A 17,790-nucleotide genomic window follows, 5' to 3' on the forward strand; every position below is an offset into this window, starting at 1 on the left:
TGTTTGGGTATCATCAGGTTCAGAATAGACTTGTTGGCAGGTCGAGATCAGGAATAGACTCCTACTCTTAGTAACACATTCTCAGTGGTATGCACCTGTGTGGCGGCGAGTTGAAAGCCCTGTTTTTAATCAATCTGCACTGTCCCTTCTTTCGCAGGTTTGCTTTGCATCGTGACGAGAGCCGCGGGTCCCCTTGGTACGTGCAGAAACTCGGGTCATATGTTTTGCTTGTTGGTTTTAGCGTGGACAAATGTTAGTGCGACACTAACTCTTAAAATATCGGTGTTAATTAGCTGCTGACTCGTCTACTCACCAAATTGTGAGCAAGTTATTTTTAAAAATCTTTTTGGTTTTAATTTTTCTCTCTGGGTTTCTTTTTGTGTTCAGCAGCAATGACTCGCATAATTGTCAAGAATTTAAATCTGAAGCATTTGGATTTTCTGTAATACGATTTACAATAAACAATCAGTATTCAGCCTGAGCGTGTTGCGTCCGTGTTAATCTTTAAAACCGACCTGTAAAGGTATTCAGTAGTATCTTTGTTAGATTTATTAATGCACAGTCTCATCTAATGGTTTGTACATTGGGGCCTACCATCGAGGCAGGGGTTTGCGATCAACTTCTATGGTGGCTTGCTGTCTATTGTCAGATTTTTCTAAGTAAAGTCGAAGACGATGTCTGTTATAGTTAATTCTGCCGCTTGCTGCACCTTTCCAACCCTTTGCGCTCAGCAACATGTACCCGTTGAACTGTTGTCTGCTTTAACAGATTTCAGAATAATTTGCTGTAGTTCCTACTCATCACTAGGCTGTAATCTTGAGCGTGTGGGTGCCTGTTTGCCTCGTGAAGAATGGGTAGACAGATATGCAAGATGGACTCCAGCTTGGAAAATGAGGAGAGGACAGTGCAATTTTGTTGTTGCTCATTTTTAGTGTGGCTGTTCATCACTGATACAATAGGGCACTTCACTGGATGATTCCTGAGATTCCAATTAAGGCTTTGTTAAGGTTGTTTAAAGCAAAATATGACAGTTTCTGGAAATTTCAAATAAAAACAAGGCTGCTCAACCAAATCAGGAAGGGAGTTCACACTTGACAGATAACAAATGTGCAAGGTCCAAAGTCTTTCAGTGCTCAATGGGAGGAATTGGCACTATTTATTTTGAGGCGGCACAGTGGCACAGCGGTAGAGTTGCTGCCTTACAGCGAATGCAGCGCCAGAAACCCGGGTTCGATCCCGACTACGGGCGCTGTCTGTACAGAGTTTATACGTTCTCCCCGTGAACTGCGTGGGTTTTCTCCGAGAACTTTGCTTTCCTCCCACACTCCAAAGACGTGCAGGTTTGTAGGTTAATTGACTTGGTAAATGTAAATAATTGTCCCTAGCGGGTGTAGGATAGTGTTAATGTGATAGGATCGCTGGTCGGTGCCGACCCGGTGGGCCGAAGGGCCTGTTTCCGTGCAGTATCTCTTAAACTAAACTAAGATTTTCCATTGTGTGGATTTATTTTTTCAAAGTGAATTTTTATTTCTGTCTTTCCTGTTAATTGGATAGTTTGGTAAGTTAGGTGCATACCTCCAATTAGGGTGGCGCAGCGGTGGAGTTGCGGACTTATGGCGCCAGAGACCCAGGTTCGATCCTGACTATGGGTACCGACTGTACGGAGTTTGTACGTTCTCCCTGTACGAAAATTGGAGAATTCAATGTTTGTAATGTTGGGTTCTAAGCTACCCAAGGGGAATATGAGGTGTTGTACCTCCAGTTTGCTGTGGCCTCACTGTGGAAATGGAAGAGGCCCAGTGGAGAAAGGTTGATGTGGGAAGGGAAATTAAAATGGTAGAAACAGGAAGATCCAACAGGTCTGCTAACTTAACTTTAGTCTCCATAAGTGGTATCCGCCTTGACTAAAATTTGAAAATCTAGAATTTTAAGTCAAGGTGATCGTGACTTGGGAACCAGTGGAAGTTGATGAATGCAGAGGAGAGAGATTAAGTACATTTTGTACAAGTTGTAATATGGACAGTGTTCATGCTCAAAGCATGGCAGATAGCTGAGTAGAGTTTTAAGGGAAATATCAAGCTTGAAGTAATAATGGAACCGATGACCATTTTTGCAGCAGATAAGCAGGGGTAATGTTCTGGATATCGTACTTTAAAACCAAGGTAAATGATGTCTGGTGATGTTCCAGATATCATACTTAAAAACAAGGTAAATTAATTCGAATCATAGTCATACAGCATGGAAACAAGCTCTTCGGCCCAACTTGTCCATGCTGACAAGCTGCTCTATCTACACGAGTCGCACTTGTCCCAGTTTGGCTCATATCCATCCCGCTAAACCTTTCTTGTCCATGTACTGGTGAACAAGCAACACAATGAACATAAACTAAACTAAACACCTGTCCAAATGTGTTTTTGTTTCTTTTTGATAATTATTCTGCCGAAAATAATTTGACATATATTTTTTGACATCGAGCAAAGCTGCATATATCACCTCCAACTAATTTCTGCTGAAAGTGAAGGAGGCTAAACACATGTTTGATCTGCTAAAATCTACGGGTGAAAGTGGAGACACAAGGAGCTGCAGATGCTGGTTTACAAAAAAAAGACACGAGGTGCCGGAGTAACTCAGTGGGTTAGGCAGCACCTCTGGAGCACACGGATAGGTGACGTTTCAGGCTGGGACCCTCGTCAGCCTGCTCTGAAAGTGCTCTCGCAATGTTGCTGAAACTTTGTTGTTGTCTGTATGCGTTGTTAAAAGCAAAGCTTAAACTTCATGTCCAATCCTAGATTCTCTTGAGTAGGTTGCGGATCTTCTGTTTGATTTTTCGGGAAGATTTAGGAGTCAACCACATTGCATCATCGGAGTCATTCTAGCCCAAGATGGGTAAGGACGGTGCTTTTACTTATCTCAATGGTGCAGTTTGTTTTGATTGAAAGGATGCGATAGTGATAAGTAATTTCCCAGCTTTGATTTGGGTAATTTCTCCATCAGTCAATCTAGTGACTGAACTGTTGCAACTAACTGAGTTTTATTGTTGCACATTTTACATGCGTTTTCCACTCTCAATCGTTTTCTGGGCAAATTAGTTTGCTTTATGTTAAAAAAAAAACTTTTGTCATGGGTTCAGTGTCCTTCACGCATCATGGGCTTGCTTTCTGAGTGCCTATTGAGGATAATTTTAGGTTTCTGCCTTGCCACTGTACCATTCGTTAATGCAGTGCTGACAGTAAGGTTCCTTTCTGAAAGGCCAACACTTTGCTTGACACTTTGTCAGTGATTATTTCTAGATTCTTTCTGATAATAAACTATTGTAATAAATAAGGGGTGGCATGGTGGCGCAGCGGTACAGTTGCTACCTTGCAGCGCCAGTGACCCGTGTTTGATCCCAACGACAGGTGCTGTCTGTATGGAGTTTGTACGTTCTCCCTGTGACCGCGTGGGTTTCTCCGGGTTCTTCGGTTTCTCCCCACACTCCAAAGATGTATAGGTTAATTGGCTTGAGTTTGTATACTTCGTATAAGTGTGAATTGTCCCTAGTGTGTGTAGTCTTGTGTTAATGTGTGGGGTCGGCACTGACTCGGTGGGCTGAAGGGCCTGCTTCTGCTCTGTATCTCTAAAAACTTTTAAAAAAAAACTAAACTCAAATAGTAGGTTCTGAGAGTGACATTTAAACTTGCTTTCTTCTAGCTACAATCACTACAGTAATGGGGTTCCAAACTTTTATCCACCAGTGTGAAAGCAAATTGAAATGTTGTTCCAAGTCAGAGTGGCACATGACATGGAGATGAATGTGGACACGATGGGTGTTCTTATACATCAGCTCCGATGTCCTTCCATGTTGTGCCCACTAAGGTTTGGAAGGTCCTGCGGATTGAATTTTCGCAAGTTGCGTCAGTTAATCCTGTAGATACTAAACGCGGCATACATGTTGTGCAGTAAGGGATGGGTGAACAGTTAAGCTACTGGATTACATATAAGTGAGGCAAACCATGCTGTCCTGGGATGATGCGAGCCACACGTGTTTCTCTCTGAGGACATTAAATAAGTGCAGACTATTCCATCACACAGGTAACTTGCAGCTGGGTTTTGGTGAAGTAAACCATTTCAATATAGTAAAACCCAAAGCCGTTATAGCTCTTGTAACTTGACTGCAAAAGATGCTTGGCTTGCATGAAACAGCCATGCAAAAAAATATTTTCTCACCCATCTAAGAAGTCTAAACACAAGATATAATAAAATCAAAATATATCTTTGCATTAAATAATCATAGTGTAGCTCCTTTACATTTTAGTGATTTTTCTCTGTTTTTTCAAGAAATCAGGCAAGCAACCTGGAATGATGGAACAGCGAAATAGGCCAGCTGGCCAAAGTGATCAATATTAATCATGGCTAATTTTCGATTGTTATCTCTTTCAAGGTTGTCATCCGGGTTCTTTCTTGCTGGGCCCAGCACACACAGTTAAAATTGGTTTCTGCTGGCAGTTCTTGCAAGCTAAGGAATATCCATAGTTTTCTGGTAAGCAAAATATTTGCTTTGCATCTGAGATTTGCTTTTCATTGGCGGTAAAATGGAGTTTAATATGCTATTGTTTAATTTAGAACAATTGGGGATTAATTATCAACTTGCATCATTAATAGACAACTGCACTGACCTAATAACCAGGCACCTCAAGTTAAGCATAGGTGAGAAATGCATAATTTTCAGAGTGGTTGTTGGTAATTTGAATTTGATTAATAGCTTTATGAGAAGAACAACTAATTTCTTCCAATCCCTTTTCACAGTCACAAGCATTAGACTGTGGCCTGTTTGTAAATCACTTTGGCTTAACTTGGGTGTTGGCTACATCTTGCCCTGTGATACCATGAACACCTGCTTGAGTGATTGTTTTGAAGAATAGATGCATTTGAATAGGAGCAAGGGGGAAAATAGCTTGCTTCACCATTTCAAGGAAGTGGAAAACCACCAAAGGGTGTGAAAATTGTTTATTGGATCTGTGCAATGTTGGAGCGTACAACAGTGCAGCTCAGGAATGGGCCCTTTGGCCCCCAATGTTTGTGCTGAACATGATGCGAAGTTAAACTGATCTCATCTGCCTAATCCGGATCCCTATATTCCCTGCAGTTCCATGTGCCTATCTAAAAGCCTCTTAAACACCACTATTGCATCTGTCTCCACCATCACCCCTGATAATGTATTCCAGGCCCCTTTTACACTCCGTGTGTAGTGTAAAAAAGGTTGTCCTGCACATCTCCGTTAAACTTTTTATCCTCTCACCGCATAGCTACTATCGTATCGTATTTCCCTTTTAATCTGAGCCTTAGTTTTAGCATTGCAGGCAAGTATGCTTGATAGAAATAGGGAAAATGTGGTAATTTCAGGTATCACATTTCAATATCTCATGTTTCACTAGATATTTAGCAGATGCAAACTCTTGTTCTGTTTGGCCGTAACATCAGCATGTCCAATTAAACACTCCAGGGTCTGTGACACTGCAGTGTTCCTCACTTCCAGCCGCTTTTAGTATAGTTTAGGGGCACAGCATGGAAACAGGCTCTTCGGCCCACCGAGTCTGCACCGACCAGCGATTGCCGCACATTAACACTGCTCTGCACACACACAAGGAACAATTTTACATTTACACCAAGCCAATTAACCAACAAACCTGTACGTCTTTGCAGTGTGGGAGGAAACTAAAGATCTCGGCGAAAATCCACACAGGTCAGGGGGAGAACAGACAAACTTTGTACAGGCAAAGATCCATAGTAAGGCTCAAACCCGGATCTACGCCTCTGTGCTGCAACTTGATACTCATTTTTTAATTGTTTCATAAAGTATTTGCTTGATGCAATTTTTTTCATTCTCTTGCAGGACATGGGTATCACTGGCAATGCCAGCATTTAAAGCTCTTCTCTAACTGTTCTTGAGGAAATGGTGGTGAGCATCTGCCGGGAGTTTCAGCAGTGCTTTAGATGAAGGTTCTCCCAGTATGCTGGTAGGTAAGGAATTTCATGGTTTAGACCAGACATGTCCAAAGTCTGGCCCGGGGACCAATCGCGGCCTGAGGTCAGATTTTATACGGCCCGCAGCTTCCGTCTTAAAATGTATTATTTATGGCCCGCCAGCACTGACTAACAGAATGAAGGTAGGGCGAGGGGGAGGGGAGAAGACGACTACACCTCCCGGCGGTCAGCGCTACCCGACCCCCCCGCCCCGAGCGGGAGAGGCGATGGCGACTACACTTCCCGGGGTTGGGGGGGGGGGGGGAAGAGCAGCAGCTGAGCTCTCCTCACCCCGCACGCTCATTGGCAGGCGATCCTGTCAGTCGGGCGGGTGCCGCATCCCCCCCCCAGCGGGAGAGGCGACGGCGACTACACCTCCCGGCAGTCAGCGCTGCCCCATCTGCGGATTGTCAGACGCAAGGACCGGGGGGGGCGCATGAGTTAAAGGTCCGGGGGGGGGGAGCGCATTAATTAAAGGTTCGGGGGGTGGGGGGCCATTGGCCCTCGGGTATTTTCACATTATCAAATCTGGCCCTCTTTGAAAAAAGTTTGGACACCACTGGTTTAGACCAAGCGATGGTTAAAGAATGTCATTGATGCCAGACCCGCTGAGTTACTTCACCATTTTGTGTCTTATCTGCGGCATTACTTGCTTGCTGCATTCCTTGAACGTTTGACTGCACACTACGCATGCAAATCTTGTAGGTTAATGTGTTGCATACACAGGAATTAAAATATTTTGTTCAGCTAAATACCCAGATGCTGAAATGAGAGACCCCACCCCAAATTTCTTTACTTTCTTGTTAACATCAGTTAATCTTCCATACAACAAACAATGCGATGTTCAGAGAAATAAGCATTTTTAATTGCCAAAAGCACAGACCAATTTAAGCAAACTGGTAATCTCTTTTCATGCTTCGTGCACGACAGAGTGCACGGCAGATGCACACTTTTGATAAACCAAGTCAACATTAATCAGATCGATAAGAAATAAGTAATATTGAGCATTCACCCGATGCTCAGCTTTGAACACTAAAATCACTGCGGTGTGGTTATGTTGCAAAGTGAAGCCAAGGAGAAAATGGCACCCAGATATATGTGTGTGTGTTGGGTGGAACGAAAGGGACGTGTTGAGCACATGAGAGAAAGATGGCGACAGGCCAGCAAAATGTTCATTGACTTTCTCTAGAAGGTCCCCCATATTATTTGTGTGAAGTCGCAGCTATATGTTATGAGCATGACGTCCTTTACGCACGCAAACATTCAGGTATTCCCAAGGAATCTGAATGAAGACTCGATTGGAGGAATGATTTTATTAAGTACTTTGCCGGGAGTAAATACATCTTTCATTTTACTACTTACAATGTAATACGTTATATTAATCATCATGGACTGTAAAATGCAGAGATGCCTCAATGTCATGTGCCACTGGTACATAGAAACATAGAAAATAGGTGCAGGAGTAGGCCATTCGGCCCTTCGAGCCTGCACCGCCATTCAATATGATCATGGCTGATCGGCTCAGTAACCTGTACCTGCCTTCTCTCCATACCCCCTGATCCCTTTAGCCACAAGGGCCACATCTAACTCCCTCTTAAATATAGCCAATGAACTGGCCTCAACTACCTTCTGTGGCAAGGAATTCCACAGACTCACCACTCTCTGTGTGAAGAAATGTTTTCTCATCTCAGTCCTAAAAGAATTCCCCCTTATCCTTAAGCTGTGACCCCTGGTTCTGGACTTCCCCAACATCGGGAACAATCTTCCCGCATCTAGCCTGTCCAACCCCTTAAGAATTTTATATGTTTCTGTAAGATCCCCCCTCAGTCTTCTAAATTCCAGCGAGTATAAGCTTAGTCTATCCAGTCTTCATATGAAAGTCCTACCATCCCAGGGATCAATCTGGTGAACCTTCTCTGTACTCCCTCTAAGGCTAGAATGTCTTTCCTCAGATTAGGAGACCAAAACTGTACACAATACTCCAGGTGCGATCTCACCAAGGCCCTGTACAACTGCAGCAGAACCTCCCTGCTCCTATACTCAAATCCTCTTGCTATGAATGCTAACATACCATTCGCTTTCTTCACTGCCTGCTGCACCTGCACGCTTGCTTTCAATGACTGGTGCACCATGGCACCCAGGTCACGTTGCATCTCCCCTTTTCCTAATTGGCCACCATTCAGGTAATACTCTGCTTTCCTGTTCTTGCCGCCAAAGTGGATAACCTCACATTTATCCACATTATATTGCATCTGCCATGCATTTGCCCACTCGCCTAATCTATCCAAGTCACTCTGCAGCCTCCTAGCATCCTCCTCGCAGCTAACACTGCCACCCAGCTTCGTGTCATCCGCAAATTTAGAGAGTTTATAAAATGTTAAATTTTTAATTGGGGATTATTCCCGAGAGTGGTCACTGAAAATCTCTTGATTATCTAATGTGACCAAGGACGTTTTGAAAACTATCTAATTACACTGGCAGAGGTGTTTACCAAATGGGTGTAATTAATGTTGTTTTTGCTCAATAAACAGGAAAGTAGACTAGGAGATAAGCTGTAAATATCCACCTTTTGTGACCATGTGCATGATATTCGGTGAAAGTAAATAATGTGAATTTCATGACCTTATTTCTTCGTATTTTGAGTACTTCATGTATGGAGTTCGAACTAATGAATATTGTCTGTCTGTTTATCTGTCAGTTATACTGCCCTTTGTGTTAAATGAAATAATTGCACTACCAATTGAGGTTACATAATTTTCAATTGAAATTAGTTGCACTAAGCATGTACATTGGATACTGACTTCCATATCATTCATTTGACATGGTTACTTGGTCACATTAGATAATCAAGAGATTTTCAGTGATCACTCTTTGGAATGTTAACCTTTTGTACCACTGGCACATGACATTGAAGCACCTCTGCATTATTCAGTCCATGATGATTAATATAATGTATTACATGGTTACCCAACCTATTTCTACTCCCTAGCGTTTGAGACTCATTGAGGAGGCGCTGTGAACTGTTTTGTATGTGCTGTTGTGTTTGTATGCTACTGTATGTTTCATTTTTTCCTTAGTACCTAATCAGATGTACAGCACTTTGGTCAACGTGGGTTGTTTTTAAGTGTGCTATACAAATAAAATTGACTTGACTTGATAACAATATCGAATGGATCTGCTGGCTTGCAAACATGATAATAACAATTGTTATTATTAACACCAGTGAGTAAATAAAACAGTATGAAATCTGTGCCGGCATTAGTTAAACGCTGTGAAATCTTACTATTTAAATACATTCCAGTAATTGTAACAGAATATCAAGCATTTCTAGTGTGGATAACCAGCAAGATTAACCATGAGAAATCTTCACGCTGCTATGACAGAGATATTATTACAAATATAGTTTTGCTGGAGAAATCACCTATATTTTCCACTGCTATGTTGAATATTCCCTCAGGTTAAGAAATAGCAGATAACTATGTTAATCGCAAATTTAATACGCAGAAAAAAAATCCCGATGCCAAGCAAGTCAATTGCAGTTGAAAGAAAGATGCAGAGATAGATTTTTTTTAATCAGGTAATTTTTCATGTCTCTGTATCTTCAATTGTTTCTGAAAAATAGAGATTGTACAGGTTATTGTCATGAATAGTTTTTCACAAATTAACTTATTTCTCAGGCACAGTTAAAATGACCTATTGTTTAGTTAAGTCAAGGTACAGCAAAACATATGATTGGTTAACCATGTGAAATGTCTTTACCCATTGTTTGGTAGAGTATAGGATCTAGGAGTGCAGGCTTGAGGGTGGCATCACAGGTAGATAGTGTGCTCTAGAAAGCTTTTGGTATATTTGCCTTTGTCAGCCAGGGCATTGAATATAGAAGTTGGAATGTTATATTGCAGTTGCACAAAGCGTTGGTCTGAGCGTGTTTCGGGTGTGTTCGGTGTTGATTACCCTGTTCTGGGAAGGATGTTGTTAAACTGGAAAGATTGAAAACGTGTTTACAAGATGTTGCTATAGGAAGTGTTTGGGCAGGTTAGCTCTCTAACGCAGGCAGGTGGGACAGGCGTAGATGGAGCATCTTAGTTGGCATAGGGAAGTTGGGGCGAATGATCTGTTTCCGAGCTATATGACGCAAGAGCAGTAAAGGAAGCAAAATTTATAAATGCCTGATTCCGGTTGATCTGCTGTACATTGATGGAAAGATTCAAGATAACTATCGTTTTCTCTATTGTGGAACGTGTGTGTGTGTGCGTGCTTATGTTTTTGGTTGGTTGATGCTGGCACGTAGATGGCTGAGGAGATTAATTGACCATGCAGTGGAAAGCATAATACTGTGAAAAAGGTGTGTATGGCTTGAACAGTGAGCAGAGTATGGCAAATTGATTTTAATCCAAAAAAGTAATGGTGGGAGGTATAACTGGTATTGGTATCGATGTCAGTTAATTATTGTAAACGTATGCCGAGATACATTGGAAAAATATATATTTTTGCATGCTATCCAATCAAATCAGATAATACGAGACATGAATACAAGCAATCCATGCACAAGTACAACAGTTAGAGTACAACCTAATGTTCTGAGATTTGCAAGTAGAAAAGAGAATTAAAAGAGTGGAACAATTTTAAGAGTGGATGATTGTAGGTCCTCTTCTGGGACTGGCATGCAAATCATGTGAAATATTGAGAAGGTAACATAAAGGATAGCATGACTTTGAGTGGCATGACAGAAAATAAATGCCAATAGAGTGGTAAGAAGTGAACTTCCTATCTGGAAAACTGATAGAAAAACGATGGTCTGAATAGTCTCCGAGTGTCGAGTCGTATTTTTTTTTCGATGACTTGCTGACGCTATGAAATTCGTCGAATTTTATCAGTGAAAACTGTTTTATGATTGCAGCATGCTAACTACACACCATATCAAATAAACCTGTCAACAATAGGCATGATTTGAAACACGCTCGAAGCGTATATATTTAAGAACAGAATAACTCATTTATCCACGCTGTTGCTCTGAGTGTGAAAACTTGGAAACTTTGAATTCCCGGAATATTTCAACATATTTTGATTTGTAAAGTTTCCCAAAAGGATCAATCGCAATGATGTCGATAGTACTGGAAATAAGGGAATTAATAAACTCATCTCAAAACTACAAATTGATTTTGTGAGTTATATGGAGAGAAAATATAATTGTAGGTAGAAAATGCATCAGTCTTACTTTTTATATCCTCGCCTTTTCCTGAAAAACAAAAATTATCATTTAACTGATTAGGCAAAATGAAATCCGAGATTCCGTGCTCAGCACTATTTTGCTGTTGCACTTGTCAGTATTATCAAATGGCAGAGTCGTGTTTCTGTGTGAAATATGAGGATGAGAACACATTTGACATTTATGTTATCAAATGTATGTGATGTATACATTAGTGCAATCTATGGCATTAAGAAGATGGTAGCGACTGCATCTATGATTGCTTCCTTGTTATGTTTTACTAGGTTGCATATTGCATATCTTGAACAGGAACTTCATAGAAAACTTCTGGCTACATCCGCTTATGGATCAGATCGTCTCATCTCCATATCCACACATTGCAACGCACGAGACTGAGATAGTTGCCAATATATCTGTGGATGAATGAGCACAGGAAGGTTGGTGTTGGGCAGAATGTACAGAGCCACATGAACGCTTTGGGGACTTAGACATGGAGCAGAGGACTGCATCCTGACTGGCACGGCGAACGTGGGTAATTAATCATGTCTGGCAGTGCCTTCCCTGTGTGTTTACCGATCGCCTGATGTACTGTTCAACTCTGGTTGAGTGCAATGTAACTGCCATCTACACCAATACGTTCGCTGCACAGCCCTGTGCAAAGTTTATCTTTGGTGACAAATAAAACCTGGCTGTCGGACGTTGACTCTGTCTCTCAAAATGATGTCTGATTTGTTGACTCCCTGGCACGTTCCTGTTTTTACTTGCATGCAAGACAACCAGTTGGAATAATTTTCTATGTGGAATTGGCTACGTGATTTCCAAATCATATTCACTATTCCCACACCCTTGAAACAGCCCATCGTTCATCACATTTATACTTTCAGTTTAATCTCAGATTTTGAGACCACCCCTCTTTTTATTGGATCGCCAATCAAATTATTACAGACTTCATATCAGCCAAAGTAAATTTCTGTTCCAAAAAACATTAATTTGCAGTTATTCTGATAAACTCTACATTACGCTCTGCTCGGGTGCATTACAATTCTACCTATGCAGGACTTTGAGGTCAGTCTTGCATTTCAACCGACAAGTTAAAAAAGTGCGAAGCGCGGAACTATATATCTTTATGTTTTACTAAAATCAGATGTGACTGAGAACATTGCAACTTTACAGTCTTCGATATGTAAACATGTAATCAGAAAATAAGACTTGTTACTTACTGCAAATAGCACGAAGATAATTCAGCTCTAAAGATAAATATGGCAGAGATGAATGACCTGGAGATTTTTCAAATAATTTGTGACATGATTTTGTCCTGTGTTTAATGCAAATGTAAAACTTGTAATAATTGATCTGGTTTTTATTTGTAAGCTGAATGAAGAGGACCACAAGGGTTACGGCATTATCGGAGGCTATTTGGATTGTTGAGTTCAAGCTTGCTCTATGTATGTAAAATACTGATAGACCCATTCAGCCACTTCATTACCCTGAGAAAGATGTACTAAGGGATAACTATCCAGCTTTTTGAGCGCTGCATTTCAATTCGCACATTAAAGTTACTATCAAAGTCCAATAAATTACAGTGTATTTGGAGGGTATCACTTTTGGCATTCACTCTTCAACCCTCAACCAAAAGAAAGGATATTCTATCTACTCCCCAGCCTTTGAGACTTTCAAATAGCTTTGCCAATCTGTTACACGATGTTTGCTGCATTGAGTTCGAATTACACAGTCTATCTGCAGAACAAGACTCCCTCATCAATGTCATTATTTAGGGAAACCTCATTTATTCCAAGTCTTCATGTCTGTATTAAGACATGCTACCCGACCATCTGTCATCTCCCTTCTTCTCTCGGGCATAAGAAGGGCAAAGTTTGAAAACTCGTAGCTGCAGATTAGGGAATATCTTCTCCGCTGTTAGTCGAGTCTTGAAGGCCAAGGATATTTCAAGCATGCCCGATCTTCCGATGTACCCCATTATGGCCCTTGCACTTGTTGACATTTGCAGGTTCTCTGTAACTGCAACACTATGCTGTGCAGTTTCTTTATTTTTTCTTTCGCTTGGATGTGGGATCTGGGTCTGTATAGACTAGTTCGGTCACAGGGCCTGTTTCCATGCTGTATTAAACTATGGCACTAGCTGACATACTCGTGTCTCGATTGTATTTTCATACGCAGTTTGTTTTGAACGGCAAGATGCTTTAGCTGCAATAAACTGAACTCTCACCACTGCGCATGCCATTTTGCAAGTGCAAGATTTTGGATTTCAAATATTTTGGCATATTGGAAAGCATTTTTTGTGATTTCATATTTCCGCCAGAACCCCAACCGTTTTGCAATCGTTTCGTTTGATTTTCATGAATTTATTATGAACTGTATTAGAACCCAAGCATCCTGGTTTTGATGCTTATCTCTTGGAACTTAGAATAAAAAGATACATTATGCTCTCCCTACAAACAGTTACTATATCCGTCGCGAAGAATGCGGCGCTGCTTAGATTTACAGTGACAAAAAATCTCCAACGTTATTTGCAGATCATTAAGTGTAGAAGCCAGGACATAATTCTCATCTGAGAATAATTTTAGTGCTCTTTTCAATGCATAAAATACCACTGAAAATATAATTCAACTGTGATTAAGTACATTACCTGACTCCTTTTCACGTAATTTTTCTTCTGATGAAAGATTAAATGTTGATCATTAGCATGGCTGTGCAAAATGATTAGGCACAAAATTGATATACAGCATAAGTAACCAAATCTTTGTAAAATGTTCAAAATTGTCATTGAAAAAGTTCTAAGAGAAACAAATTCCAATGTGTAAACTCAGACCTATTTGAATTCCCTATGATAAATATTGTATATAATTCACTGCTAATACTCCTGCTCATTATAAGGCTTCTATTTAATCGGTTTTCTGAAGTAATACATGTCGGCTTGAGAGTTAAAATAGTGTTCCCTCTATGAGGAATAAACATTGTTTCTGGTGCACAATCAATGTCACCGGAAAGTTAGTGAAGATGATAGCACACACGATAAAATTAAAGTTAGGAATGGTTAAGATGATTTTGAGAGATCGTAATCTAACAGATAACCATAGAATTCTGCCTTTAAGAGCTATGCGTTGGTTTTCCTCCATCTCTAACACATCCACCCATCAATGTGTTTCACTGCTGTTCAGCTACAAGTTTCATTCTTTCCATTACAGCCTACCTTTTTACCTTAAATGAGGTCATATCAAAACCTATGAACAAGGATATTACATGCTCTGGATGAACAACTATTGAAAATGGTTGTTCAGTGGGATTGTGGGGGGGTTATTAAAATGCACAAACGAAGTTGAGCATTAAGCCAGAGTGAATGATAAAATATGGTGTGGAGATGAAATTAGGGCATTTTCAACTACATCAAGTTGAGCATGTAAACATCTTGTGAAAATTAATATCCAATTCTGAATTGTGCTTTGTCAATGCCTTTGTGAATTATGTGAAATGTTTAGTGTTTGCACAGGGTGGCGCCAGCAATGGCTGCCTCGCCAACAGTGTCCCTTCACTTGTTTTTTTAGTATGTGTTAAATGTATGCTTTAGTGTTTTTTAGCTTGTTTTATGTGGGGGGTGGGTTGGGGGGAAACCTTTTTTTAGTGTTGCCTTGACGGAGATGCGATTAAAATTGTTGTTTTTTTTTGGTGTTTTTTTTGTTCCGTGTCGTATCTGTCCAAACTAAGGCCTAACATTGAGGAGCTGGCGGCCTCTGCTGGACACTGACTTCGGTAGCTTCAAGTGCGGAGCCTGGAGACTTAACATCGTGGATGGAGCTTGCGATCCCTGTTGGGGATTGACTTTGGAGCACGGGAGCCTGTGGATTTATCGTCTTGGAGCTTGTGGTCCCTGGTTAGAGGCCGACTTCGGGAGCTCCAGGCCCCGGGAGCTTTTATCGCCTCGAGTGCGCAAGGTTCGACTGCTCTGACTGCAGGAGAATAAAGAGGAAGAAGGGTGGAGTTTGTTGCCTTCGATCACAGTGAGGAATATGGGGAATCCACTGTGGTGGATGTTTATGTTAACTTTTATGTAGTTGTGTGTCATTGCTCTTTTTAGTATGGCTGTATGGTAATTCAAAATTTCACTGTACCTCAATTGGTACATGTGTCAATAAACTGACCTTTGAACCTTTGATAATGCAATCAATATCATAGAAACATAGAAAATAGGTGCAGGAGTAGGCCATTCGGCCCTTCGAGCCTGCACCGCCATTCAATATGATCATGGCTGATCATCCAGCTCAGTAACCTGTACCTGCCTTCTCTCCATACCTCCTGATCCCTTTAGCCACAAGGGCCACATCTAACTCCCTCTTAAATATAGCCAATGAACTGGCCTCAACTACCTTCTGTGGCAGAGAATTCCACAGACTCACCACTCTCTGTGAAGAAATGTTTTCTCATCTCGGTCCTAAAAGACTTCCCCTTATCCTTAAGCTGTGACCCCTGGTTCTGGACTTCCCCAACATCGGGAACAATCTTCCCGCATCCAGCCTCTCCAACCCCTTAAGAATTTTATATGTTTCAATAAGATCCCCCCGCAGTCTTCTAAATTCCAGCGAGTATAAGCCTAGTCTATCGAGTCTTTCTTCATATGAAAGTCCTGCCATCCCAGGGATCAATCTGGCGAACCTTCTCTGTACTCCCTCTAAGGCTAGAATGTCTTTCCTCAGATTAGGAGACCAAAACTATACACAATACCAGGTGCGGTCTCACCAAGGCCCTGTCCAACTGCAGCAGAACATCCCTGCTCCTATACTCAAATCCTCTTGCTATGAATGCTAACATACCATTCGCTTTCTTCACTGCCTGCTGCACCTGCACGCTTGCTTTCAATGACTGGTGCAGCATGACACCCAGGTCACGTTGCATCTCCCCTTTTCCTAATTGGCCACCATTCAGGTAATACTCTGCTTTCCTGTTCTTGCCGACAAAGTGGATAACCTCACATTTATCCACATTATATTGCATCTGCCATGCATTTGCCCACTCTCCTAATCTATCCAAGTCACTCTGCAGCCTCCTAGCATCTTCCTCGCAGCTAACACTGCCACCCAGCTTCGTGTCATCCGCAAACTTAGAGATGTTGCTTTCAATTCCCTCGTCCTAATCATTAATATATATTGTAAATAACTGGGGTCCCAGCACTGAGCCTTGCGGTACCCCACTAGTCACTGCCTGCCATTCCAAAAAGGACCCGTTTATTCCTACTCTTTGCTTCCTGTCCGCCAACCAATTCTCTATCCACCTCAACACTGAACCCCCAATACCGTGTGCTTTATGTTTGTACCCCAATCTCCAATGTGGTACCTTGTCGAGGGCCTTCTGAAAGTCCAGATATAACACATCGACTGGTTCTCCCTTATCCACTCTACTAGTTACATCCTCGAAAAATTCTATAAGATTCGTCAGGCATGATTTGCCTTTCATAAATCCATGCTGACTTTGTCCGATGATTTCACCACTTTCCAAATGTGATGCTATCACATCTTTAATAACTGACTCTAGCATTTTCCTCACTACCGATGTTAGGCTAACTGGTCTATAATTCCCCGTTTTCTCTCTCCCTCCCTTTTTAAAAAGTGGGGTTACATTAGCTACCCTCCAATCCTCAAGAACTACTCCTGAATCTAAAGAGTTTTGAAAAATTATCACTAATGCATCCACTATTTCTGAGGCTACTTCCTTAAGCACTCTGGGATGCAGCCTATCTGGCCCTGGGGATTTATCGGCCTTTAATCCATTTAATTTACCTAACACCACTTCCCGACTAACCTGGATTACCCTCAGTTCCTCCATCTCGTTAGACCCCCGGTCCCCTGCTGTTTCCGGCAGATTTTTTAATGTCTTCCCTAGTGAAGACAGAAACAAAGTAGTTGTTCAATTGGTCTGCCATCTCCTTGTTCCCTATGATCAATTCACCTGTTTCCGACTGCAAGGGACCTACATTTGTCTTCAATCGTCTTTTTCTCTTCACATATCTATAAAAGCTTTTGCAGTCAGTTTTTATGCTCCCTGCCAGTTTTCTCTCATAATCTATTTTCCGTTTCCTAATTAAGCCCTTTGTCCTCCTCTGCTGGACTCTGAATTTCCCCCAGTCCTCTGGTATGATACTTTTTCTGGCTAATTTATATGCTTCATCTTTTGTTTTAATACTATCCTTGATTTCCCTTGTTAGCCATGGATGCACTACCTTTTCTGGTTTGTTCTTTTGCCAAACTGGGATGAACAATTGTTGTAGTTCATCCATGCAATCTTTAAATGCCTTCCATTGCATGTCCACCGTCAACCCTTTAAGTATAAATTGCCAGTCTGCCTTGGACAATTCACATCTCATACCCTCAAAGTTACCTTTCTTTAAGTTCAGAGCACTTGTTTCTGAATTGACTTTTTCACTCTCCATCCTAATGAAGAACTCCACCATATTATGCTCACTTTTGCCCAAGGGGCCTCACACAACCCAACTGCTAACTAACCCTTCCTCATTACTCAATACCCAGTTTAGAATGGCCTGCTCTCTCGTTGGTTCCTCGACATGTTGG

General features: G+C 41.4%; 1 protein-coding gene across 7 annotated transcripts in view; it reads left to right on the top strand.

The window, feature by feature from the left end:
* LOC144590084 (RNA-binding protein 4B-like) overlaps positions 1-15,396 on the top strand; it is a 32,512-nt gene extending 17,116 nt beyond the window's left edge. Inside the window, exons 3-6 of one of the 7 annotated variants that reach the window (XR_013546165.1) lie at positions 4,421-4,519; positions 5,873-6,000; positions 9,081-9,225; positions 11,497-11,635. Coding sequence is in view for 1 of the 7 variants with exons in the window: in XM_078394951.1 (XP_078251077.1) it covers positions 11,497-11,639 (143 nt within the window). In the remaining 6 variants the exon portion in view is untranslated. Of the gene's footprint in view, positions 1-157; positions 570-4,420; positions 4,520-5,872; positions 6,001-9,080; positions 9,226-11,496; positions 13,534-14,935 lie in introns of those variants that run through there. The other 6 variants (XR_013546164.1, XR_013546167.1, XR_013546166.1 and 3 more) reach the window with 6 other exon arrangements.
* Positions 15,397-17,790: the final 2,394 nt, after the last annotated feature.

The sequence above is a fragment of the Rhinoraja longicauda genome, unplaced genomic scaffold (assembly GCF_053455715.1).
Source record: "Rhinoraja longicauda isolate Sanriku21f unplaced genomic scaffold, sRhiLon1.1 Scf000122, whole genome shotgun sequence".
NCBI lineage: Eukaryota > Metazoa > Chordata > Chondrichthyes > Rajiformes > Arhynchobatidae > Rhinoraja > Rhinoraja longicauda.